Source organism: Mandrillus leucophaeus, unplaced genomic scaffold, assembly GCF_000951045.1.
Source record: "Mandrillus leucophaeus isolate KB7577 unplaced genomic scaffold, Mleu.le_1.0 Scaffold118, whole genome shotgun sequence".
In the NCBI taxonomy this organism is placed as follows: Eukaryota; Metazoa; Chordata; class Mammalia; order Primates; family Cercopithecidae; genus Mandrillus; species Mandrillus leucophaeus.
This window is the reverse complement of record NW_012100098.1, coordinates 292597-303667: the sequence shown is the minus strand read 5'-3', so window position 1 is coordinate 303667 and position 11071 is coordinate 292597. Positions and strand designations below refer to the sequence as shown.

Genomic DNA, 11071 nt, shown 5'->3' with positions numbered 1-11071 from the left:
TGGTCTCAAGATCCAATCCGTGTCCATTTTGTTTCAATGTCACCAAAGTAAAATTGATTATAGGGTGATTCTGCTTTTTCTCTCCCATTAAAGGTTTTCAGGGGAAAAAAAATTGTTCCTCTCTTACCATCTTTTTATTTCACTTTTTTGAGATAAATTCTCACGCTGTTACTCAGGCTGGAGTGCTGATGCAATCACAGCTCACTGCAGCCTCAACCTCCTGGGCCCAAGCAATTTTACCACCTCCTCTGAAACAGCTGAGACCACAGGTGTACACCATCATGTCTGGCTAATTAAAAAAAATAAATTTTTTTTTAGAGATGGGTCTTGCTATGTTGCCCAGGCTGGTCTTGAACTCCCAGGCTCAAGCGATTCTCCCACCTCAGCCTCACAAAGTGCTAGGATTATAGGCCTGAGCCATCATACCCGGCCATATCTTGTTTAAAAAAAAAAATAAAGTTCTCCATTATTTGATTGAATGTTTTGTTGTGCTTCGTTTTTTGAGACAGTCTTGCTCTGTCGCCCAGGCTACGGTGCAATGGCGTATCTCAGCTCACTGTAACTTCCATTTCCTGGGTTCAAGCAATTCTCCCACCTCAGCCTTCCAAGTAGCTGGGATTACAGGCACCTGCCATCATGCCTGGCTAATTTCTGTATTTTTAGTAGAGACGGGGTTTCATGCCTCAGCCTCCCAAAGTGCTGGGATTACAGACGTGAGCCACCGTGCTTGGCTGGTTGAATGTTCATAAATTTCAAAAACATACCAAAAGAATGCACTTGAAATTTTAACTTTATTATTTTCCCATTACAAAAGTAATGCATATTGATTACATAATAAAAGGGAGGGAGCTCAAAACATATAAAGGAGTCTATGCTTTTTTCTTTTGTTTTTTTAAAGGAGTCTGTTTTAAAATTGCCTATTACCCTATTCCAGGGAAAACTATTAACATTTTGCCATATTTCATTTTATCAGTCTTTTCCTATGTATTTTTGAACATAGCTCAAATATTACTGTATATAAAGTCTTATATTCAGCTTTTTCAACATAAATTAAAGTTATTTTTATGTCAATAAAAATTACCTTTGTAAACATAATTTTAATGGCAAAATGACATTCCATCATACAGACATACTATAATTTATTTAAACACTCTCCTAAAATCAAATATTTAGTTAGGAGAAGGAGTTAGTAGGTCAAAGCATATAAACATTGTGCAGATCACTGTGGCCTAGAAAGGCTGTTCTTTTTTTTTTTTTTTTTTTTTTTTTGAGACGGAGTCTCGTTCTGTTGCCCAGCCTGGAGTGCAGGGGTGCGATCTCAGCTCACTGCAACCTCTGCCTCCTGGGTTCAAGCAATTCTGCCTCAGCCTCCTGAGTAGCTGGGATGACAGGCGCATGCCACCATGCTCGGCTAATTTTTGTATATTTAGTAGAGACAGGGTTTCACCTTATTGGCCAGGCTGGTCTCGAACTCCTGACCTCAAGTGATCCACCTGCCTTGGCCTCCCAAAATGCTGGGATTACAGGCATGAGCCACCGTGCCCGGCCTCAAAGGCTGTTCTTGAGAGCACAGGGAGGAAATGCAGCGACTCTGCGGGTGAGGGGTGGTATCAAGGCTGGCAGCAAGGAGAAGGCTCACAGGTCCTGGCCTAGTCGCTCCAGCTCGTTGAGGAGGAAGTCCATATCAGCACAGGTCAGCGCAGGGTTGGCCACAACCACACGGAAGAAGTTACCCCGGGTTCCGTGGGGCTGGTAGCCAATCATCATGGAGCCCTCCTTCACCATGCGCTCCTTGAGCATGGGGGCCACCTGTGGGAGGGTGGAGAGAGATTCCAGTTGCAGCCTGGGGTCGGCTGACAGGTAGGCTGACTTCTTGTCCTGCCAGGCTTTCAGAGGTGCTTTCCCCTCCCACCCAGCCACCTTCTAGGGGTAGCATACATTGGTCAGACCTTGACCTTGGCCTCAGTTTACCTTTTCTGTCATATCTAACCTGCTTGGCCTTCTCTACCTTCTGCTTTTCTCCCCATTTCTCCCATCTCCAAGAAATCTGTCATGTGGGCCATTTTCTGCCAAATCTTGACTTTCTCTTGATTCCTAACACTGCTTTAGTCTAACTTCAAGCCTTGGTCATCTAAGGCTTAGTCAACACCTTCTTCTCCCCTCTCTTAATTCCTGTAATATTTTTGATAATATTAATCTGTGCCCTGTGATCTAGCAAGTAATTTACAAAATTGCCTTGAACACATTGCTTCCAAATAGTAACTCTTGTTTTATAATAACTACTCCATCAGGGCAAGAACATTTGTCCTTTCGGATCATCTGCAGCACCTAGTACTACTCTATCTTTAGGGACCAGGATATAACGCAGCTCCTTGCCTCCAGGTGGCACTTCTAGACTGGCCTTCCCGGGTTGCTCTGTCCCCAGCACGGGTGATAAAACTCTTCCATGATCTTTCTGCCTCATATCTGTCCTGGGCCTGAGTTCCCAGCCCAATTGCCAGCACAGGGCTCTGTGTACTGCACACTGGTAACTTCTCTGACTTCTCCTGTAACACCCCTCGCTTCTTCTTACTTACCAGAAACATACCTTCCTCCCCATCCCCAACCCTACCCCTACCCAAAAGACAGCGTCCCTGCCTCAGAGCAAGAGACCAGCAAGGGGACCTGCCATGCCACTCCCAGCCAGCAGGGGGCAGAAGCGCATCAGGTCCCTAAGGGGAAAGCAGAGCGGCAGAGCACGCCTACCTTGGACAGCCTCTCGTGGTAATCTGGACTGTCCTGCTTCCCTCGCAGGCTGGGGGGTACGAACCAGAAACACACATTGACGAACTCAGGCTGAGAGGAATGAGAAAGAGGAAGGTGTATGCTGAGGAAGGGGGACCGTTTTCCCTCTCCCTGCCCTTTTTCCTCCACTAGGGCTTTAGTTGGAGTTAGGGAGCTGCAAAAGAGCTGGGCAGGGGCAGGTGCCACAAAAGAGAAGGGGGTCCTACCTCCATGACTAGCTCCAACCCTTCCCGCTTCTTTATTTCCTCTACCAGGTACCTGTGAACAGTGAGAAACCATAGGCGGGGAGGAAAAGCAGAGATTCAGAGACAAAAGAGGCCTACTTAGAATGAGCCACAGAGACCGAGAGAAAAATAATCCCGGGGAGCAGGAAAGGGGGAGGGGCAGTGACCCAGGAGAGGGGAACAGGGACAACCCCCCACACACCCCCACTCCACCCGCCTACCGGGCAAGGGCAAAGGCCTGGTCGATGCGCCGTTCCAGCCCTTGATCGCCCTGTGCCTTCCACATGAGCCACAGCTTCAGACAGTCCACACGGCGGCCACACTGCACTACCTTGTCTCCCGTGTCCAGAGCCACATCGTAGAACTTGTCCTGCTGGAAAAGGTAGCTGGCCTGGGACCCATGGCAGCGCTTGAGCAGGTTCTGTGTGGGGGTGAGGAGATTGTCAGACCCTACCCTCTCCACCGAGGCTTTCCTCCAGGGCTGCACTGTGGGGGTCTTAGCTCAGGATACCCTTTTCTTTCCCTGGAACCAGGCGGCACTGCTGGGATGGCTGCCTGCTGGCTCCAACCTTCCTTGGGTTTCCTCTCAGTACCCAGGGTTCTTCCTAAACTCTGATGGCAACTTCAAGCTAGAAACTCCAGGATACCTCTGACTCCAACTTCAAACTGGAAACTTTTCCCTTTGAAAACAGGACCCTGGGGAAGTGAAGGAGCCTAATACAGGATAGGGTGGTAGCAGAGATGCAGCTTCAGAAGGGATGGTAAGGAGAATAGTTTAGAAAGGCCTGAACTTTATCTAAGGTAGGATAGAGAAGGCAGAGCTCCAGAGACAGGTGGGGCTGGTGCAGGGGCAGGGGCAGACCCACCGAGGTATCCTGGAGAAGAAGTGCAGAGCATTGCAGGCCTGCCGCGAGGAGCTTGTGGGGATTCCAGGCCACAGAGTCAGCCCTGGACGGGGTGGAGCAAAGGCAGGTCAGTGGCTCCTCCTCCAGCTGCCCAACCAGAGCCCCTCCTCCTTTTCCAGGACCCCAGTAAAGGTGCTTTGGTCTCACCCTCACCCCGGCATCAGGAAGAATTGCCATCTCTGACCTCCCAGCTCCAATCAATCCTCTCCAGTCCCCCTCCCCTCAGCCTCCTTCCCCAGCCATGTTAAACTCCCTAGTCCATGATGATTCTCTGGACCAGTGGTTTGAAGGATGGGATTTGGGAAGAAGGGGACTGTATGCACCTCTGGATCCCATCCAGGAGATGCCTGTGTGTCTGTGACAGCAGGACGCTCCCACCCCAGGCAGCCTGTGGAGCAGGAGGAACAACGTGGGCCTTGGCCTTGGCTCAGCCCACCCCACCGCACCCCCAAGCCCAAGTCCCACTCACATCCACATGCAGCCAGAGCCCATGACGCTGGCACACATCAGCAATTGCCTCCAGGGGGTCAAAGGCCCCTAGCACAGTGGTGCCAGAGGTGGCACTGACCAGGAACGGCACAGCACCCTGTTGCCAAAATGTAGAGGGAGAAAGATGTAAAGTCAACTCAAAAGCAACTCAGAGCCTGGTGCTGGGCCCAGCTCTAAGCTCTTTGCATGCCTAAAATGGCCCATTTCAACCTCACAACAATGTGTTACTGTCCTTTTTAATGTGCAGTCAGGGACACTGAGATTCAAAAATCCAAGCAGAAGCTCCCCAGATGGACTTTGAACCTAGGTTTTTATTTCCAAAGCTCATACTCTCAAAAAACTTGAATGTTTTACTGGCAGATCCAATGCTACTGAAAAAGGCATAGTGGCTCACACCTATAATCTCGACACTTTGGGAGGCCAAGGCAGGATTGCCTGAGGCCAGAAGTTCAAGACCAGCCTGGGCAACACAGCAAGACCCCACCTCTAAAAAAAAACTTTTTTTTTTAATTAGTCAAGTGTAGTGGCGCATACCTGTAGTCCCAGCTACTCAGGAGGCTGAGATGGCAGGATTGCTTCAGCCCAGAAGTTTGAGGTTACAGTGAGCTATGATTGTGCCACTGCACTCCGGCCTGGGCAACAGAATGAAACTCTGTCTCAAAAAATATAAACAAACAGGCCAGGCACAGTAGCTCAGGCCTGTAATCCCAGCACTTTGGGAGGTGGAAGCCGAGGCAGAGGCATGAGAATCGCTTGAACCCGGGAGGCAGAGGTTGCACTGAGCCAAGATCGCGCCATTGTACTCCAGCTTGGGCAAAAGATCACGATTCTGTCTTAAAATAAATAAATAGGCTGGGCGCAGTGGTTCACACCTGTAATCCCAGCACTTTGGGAGGCTGAGGCAGGTGGATCATGAGGTCAGGAGTTTAAGACCAGCCTGGCCAACATCTCTACTAAAACTACAAAAATTAGCCAGGCGCAGTGGCAGGTGCCTGTAATCCCAGCTACTCAGGAGGCTGAGGCAGGAGAATCACTTGAACCCGGGCACCAGAGGTTGCAGTGAGCCGAGATTGTGCCATTGCACTCCAGCCTGGGTAACAAAGTGAGACTCTGTCTCTAAACAAACAAACAAACAAATAAATAAATAAATAAATAAATTTGAATAGTACAAAAGTTTACGCAGAAATTGAATTAGTAATTTTTAAGACTACCACAGCTTGATGTGGTAGCTCATGCCTATAATCCCAGCACTTTGGGAGGCCAAGGCAGGCGGATCACCTGAGGTCCGGAGTTCAAGACCAGCCTGACCAACATGGAGAAACCCCGTCTCTACTAAAAATACAAAATTAGCTGGGCGTGGTGGCACATGCCTGTAATCCCAGCTACTTGGGAGGCTGAGGCAGGAGAATCACTTGAACCCAGGAGGTGGAGGTTGCTGTGAGCTGAGATTGCGGCACTCCAGCCTGGGCAACAAGAGCGAAACTCCATCTCAAAAAAAAAAAAAGAAAAAAAATAGGTGTATAGTGGTGCACTCCTATAGTCCCAGCTACCTGGGAGGCTGAGGTGGGAGGATCACTTAAGCCCAGGTGGTCAAGACTGCAGTGAGCCCTGATCGTGCCACTGCACTCCAGTCTCAGCAACAGAGCAAGACCCTGTCTCAATTTTTTTTAAGTTAAAAAGAAAAGAAACGCCCAGGTCCAGATGGCTTTGCTGATAAATTCCATCGAACATTTGACAAAAATTGGTAACAGATCACAAACTCTTCCAAAAGACAGAATATACAAAAATCAATTGTATCTCTATACACATTAGCAATGAACAATCTAAAAATGAAATTAAGAAAACAATTTCATTTACAAAAACACCAAAAAGAATAAAATACTTAAGAATCGATTTAACAATAGAAGTATAAAGCATATACTCTGAAAACTACAAAACACTGTGGAAAGAAATTAAAGACCTAAATAAATGGAAAGATGTTTCATGTTGATGAATGAACACAACTCCTATCAAAATCCCAGTTGCCCTCTTTGCAGAAATGGACAAGCTGATCTTAAATTCATATGGAAATTCATGAAACCCAGACTAGCCAAAAACAATCTTGAAAAAAAAGCAAAGTTGGAGGACTCACACTTCCTGATTTCAAAACATACTACAAAGCTACAGTTGAATCAAGACAATGTAGTCTACAGGATAGACATGTAGATCAGTGGAACAGAACTGAGAACCCAGAAATAAATCCTCACATTTACAGTCAACTGATTTACAACAAGGATGCCAAGACAATTTATTGAAGAAAGAATTGTCTTTTCAACAAATGGTGCTGGAACAACTGGCTATCCACATGCAAACAATGCAGTTTGAATGCCTTTCTCATATCACACCCTCAAATTAACTCATATTGGATCATAGGCCTAAATCTCAGGGCTCAAACTATAAAACTCTTAGAAGAAAATATAGGAGTAAATCTTTGTGAGCTTGGGTTAGGTTAGATATAACACCAAAAGCAGAAGCAACCAAAGAAAAAGTAGATAAATTGGACTTCAAAATTTAAAACTTTTGTACTTCAAAGGACACTATCAAAAAAGTGAAAAGTCCAACAGCAAAGACATGGAATCAACCTAGGTGCCCACCAACAGTGGATTAGATTTTTTTTAATGTGGCATATACAAACCATGAAGTATTATGCAGCCATAAAAAAAGAATGAAATCATGTCCGTTGCAGCAACGTGGGTGCAGCTGGAGGCCAGTATCCTAAGTGAGTTAACACAGAAACAGAAAACCAAATACCACATGTTCTCGTAAGTGGGAGCTAAATACTGAGTCCACATGGACAGAAAGATGGGAATAAAAGACACTGGGGACTATAAGAAGCGGGAGAGAGGGGAGAAAAAGTTGAAAACATACCTATTGGGTACTATGCTCACTACCTGGGTGATGGGTTCAATCGTGCCTCAAACCTCAGAATCACACAATATACCCTTAGAACAAACCTGCACATGTCCTTACTGAATCTAAAATAAAAGTTTCAGAAAAGTGAAAAATCAACCTAGAGAGTGGGAAGAACATATCTGAATATCATATATCTGATAAGGGACTTACATCTAGAATATATGAAGAACTCAGTAACAAAAAGACAACATAATTTTTTTAATGGGCAAAGGATCTGACTAGACATTTTTTCAATAAAAATATATAAATGGCTAATAAGCACATGAAAAGATGCTCAACATCACTAATCATTAGGGAAATGCAAATCAAAACTACAATGAGTTACCACTTCATACCCATTTAGGATAACTACTATCAAAGTAACAGAAAATGGCGGGATGCAGTGGCTCACGCCTGTAATCCTAGTACTGTAAGAGGCTGAGGTGGGAGGATGGCTTGAGCCTAGGAGTTTGAGACCAGCCTGGGTGACACAGCGAAAAGGAATTTTGGTAGAGATGTGTCTCTACCAAAAATAATTTTTAAAATTGGCCACATGTCGCAGTGTGCACCTGTGGTCCCAGCTCCTTGGGAGGCTGAGGTGGGAGAATCACTTGAGCCCAGGAGGTTGAGGCTGCAGTGAACCACGATCGCACCACTGCACTCCAGCCTGGGTGACAGAGCAAGACCCTGTCTCGAAAAAACAAAACAAAGCAGAAAATAACAAGCATTGGCCGGGCGCGGTGGCTCACACCTGTAATCCCAGCACTTTGGGAGGCCAAGGCAGGCGGATCACAAGGTCGGGAGATAAAGACCATCCTGGCTAACACTCCGTCTCCACCAAAAATACAAAAAAAAATTAGCCAGGCCTGGTGGCAGGCGCCTGTAGTCCCAGCTACTCGGGAGGCTGAGGCAGGAGAATGGTGTGAACCCAGGAGGCAGAGCTTGCAGTGAGCCGAGATCGCACCACTGCACTCCAGCCTGGGCGACAGAGCAAGACTCCATCTCAAAAAAAAAAAAAAGAAGAAGAAGAAAATAACAAGCGTTGACAAGGATGTGAAGAAATTAGAACCCTTGTGCACTGCGGGAATGTAAACTGGTTCAGCCACTATAGAAAACAGTATGGCAGTTCCTCAAAACAATTCAATAGAATTACCATATGCTCCAGCAATTCCACTTCTGAGTACACACCCAAAATATTGAAAGCACGGTCTTGAAGAGATTCCAAACAACAACTCAAACAGATAAATGGATAAGCAAAATATGGCATATATGTACAATGAAATATTATTCAGCCTTAAAAAGGAAGAAAATTCTCACATGCTACAACGTGGATGAACTTTGAGGACATTCTGCTAAGTGAAATAAGCCAATTGAAAAAGACAAATACCACCAGGCACGGTGGCTCACGCCTGTAATCTCAGCACTTTGGGAGACCGAGGCAGGCAGATCACAAGGTCGGGAGTTCGAGACCAGCCTGGCCAAAACATGGTGAAACCCTGTCTCTGCTAAAAATACAAAAAATTAGCTGGATGTGGTGGTGCGCACCTGTAACCCCAGCTACTTGGGAGGCTGAGGCAGGAGAATTGCTTGAACCCAGGAGGCGGAGGTTGCAGTGAGCCAAGCTGGCGCCATTGCACTCCAGCCTGAGCTACAAAAGCGAAACTCTGTCTCAAGAAAAAAGAAAAGAAAAGAAAAGAAAAAGACAAATACCGTATGATTCCACTTATATAAGTACTTAGAGTAGTCAAAGTCATGGAGACAGAATGGTGGCTGCCAGGGGCTGGAAGAGGGGGTAATGAGTTGTTGTTTGATGAGTATGGAGTTTCAGTTTTACAAAATGAAGAGTTCTGCTGGGTGCGGTGGTTCATGACTGTAATGCCAGCACTTTGAGAGACCAAGGTGGGCAGATCACTTGAGGCCAGGAGTTCGAGACCAGTCTGGCCAACATGGCAAAATCCCGTCTCTACTAAAAATACAAAAACTAGCCAGGTTTGGTGGCAGGGGGCCTGTAATCCCAGCTACTCAGGAGGCTGAGGCACAAGAATCGCTTGAACCCAGGAGGCAGAGGCTGCAGTGAGCTGAGATTGTGCCACTGCCCTCTAGCCTGGGGGACACAGTGATACTCTGTCTCAAACAAAACAAAACAAAAAACAAGATGAAAAGAGTTCTGGAGACTGGTTGCACAACAATGTGAATGTATTTAACACTACTGAACTGTACATGTAAAAATGGTTAAGATGGTAAGTTTTATGTTACACACACAAAAAAACAAGTAGAACTGGCAGCAGATTCTCAACAGAGACCCTTCTGGCATGTTGGGTGAGTCAGTTCTTGTTCATATAGAGCTATCCCTGTACATTGCAAAAATGTTTAGGATCCCTGTTTCCCTCTCAATAAACACAGTAATGCCCACTGGCTAGTGTCACAACACAAAGCAAAATAAAACAGTTCCACACACTTCCAAATGCCCACTTGATGACTAGGAGAGTGGGGGTGGATGGCAGCACCAGCCCCAAGCAAGTACCTATGGATGAGGAAGGCTATAGGTGGGGTGGAAACAGTCCAGGCAAAGGGGGGAAGCTGCTCCAGCCTCATATCTTCAATTCCAGAAATATCCCATGGCCTCTGCACACACACAGAATCTTCTTGTCTACCCAAAGGGGTACCACCTAGTTTATTTCCTTTCTCCCTTCCAGTCTCAGCTCAACCATCCCTTCTGAGGGAAGCCTTCCCTGACTCCTTCACCTCCTGATTAGGTCAATTCTCCGGTATTCTATGCTCAAAGAGCACAATGTATCTCACCTTCATAGCACATATATACATATTTTTTTACATATATTTATGAATATCAGTCTTCCTTACTGGAATAAAAGTATGGAAGTATGTTTTTATGAAAAACAAAATGGGTGAAGGATCTGAATAGATAGTTTTCCAAAGAAAATATACAAATGGCCAATAAGTACAATAAGTACATGACAAGATGCTTAATATCATTAGTCATCAGGGAAAATCAAGTCAAAACACAATGAGATCCCACTTCACACCCACTAAATGGTATAATAAAAAAAGATATGACAAGTGCTGGTGAGTATGTAGAGCAACTGGAACCCTCATACACTGCTGGTGGGATTGCAAACTGGTGCAGCCACTTTGGAAAACAGTCTGGCAGTTTCTCAAAAGGTTAGATACAGAGTTACCATATGACCCAGCAGTTTCACTCCTAGGTATATAACCAAGATAAATGAAAACATATTTTCACACAAAAATCTGTACACAAATGTTCATAACAGCATTATTCATAAGAGTCCCAAAGTGGAAACAACCCAAATGTCCATCAACTGATGAATGGATAAATAAATGTGGTATGTCCATTTAATGGAACATGATTTGGCCATAAAAGAAGGGAAGTGCCGATACACGCTACAGCTTGGATGAACCTTGAAGACATTATGCTATGTAAAAAAAGCTCATCACAAAAGGCACGTATAATATGATTCCAGAATTCAGAACTGGCAAATATAGAGACACTAACTAGGTTACTGGTTGCCTAGAACCGGGAGTTCTGGGAGAATTAGAGACCGATGGCTAAAGGGTATGAGGTTTCTTTTGGGGGAGATAAATGTTCTAATACTGATTGTGATGATGTTTGCACAACTCTGCAAATATGCTAAACCACTAAACAGTACCCTTTAAGTGGGTGAATTACATGTTAGGTGAATTATATGTTATGTGAATTAT

At 45.5% G+C, this 11071-nt stretch overlaps 1 protein-coding gene across 4 annotated transcripts in view; it reads right to left on the bottom strand.

Annotated features, from left to right (window-relative positions):
• Nucleotides 1-772: 772 nt before the first annotated feature.
• Nucleotides 773-11071, bottom strand: part of CSAD (cysteine sulfinic acid decarboxylase) — a 37061-nt gene continuing 26762 nt past the window's right edge. For 3 of the 4 annotated variants that reach the window (XM_012001747.1, XM_012001739.1, XM_012001731.1), the window contains 7 exons: nt 4383-4499; nt 4237-4301; nt 3875-3956; nt 3230-3429; nt 2991-3042; nt 2746-2835; nt 773-1809 (listed from right to left, as the gene is read on the bottom strand). In XM_012001747.1, the coding sequence (XP_011857137.1) occupies nt 1636-1809; nt 2746-2835; nt 2991-3042; nt 3230-3429; nt 3875-3956; nt 4237-4301; nt 4383-4499 (780 nt within the window). In that variant the 3' untranslated portion in view covers nt 773-1635. Of the gene's footprint in view, nt 1810-2745; nt 2836-2990; nt 3043-3229; nt 3430-3874; nt 3957-4236; nt 4302-4382; nt 4500-7076; nt 7190-11071 lie in introns of those variants that run through there. The other variant, XM_012001756.1, reaches the window with a different exon arrangement.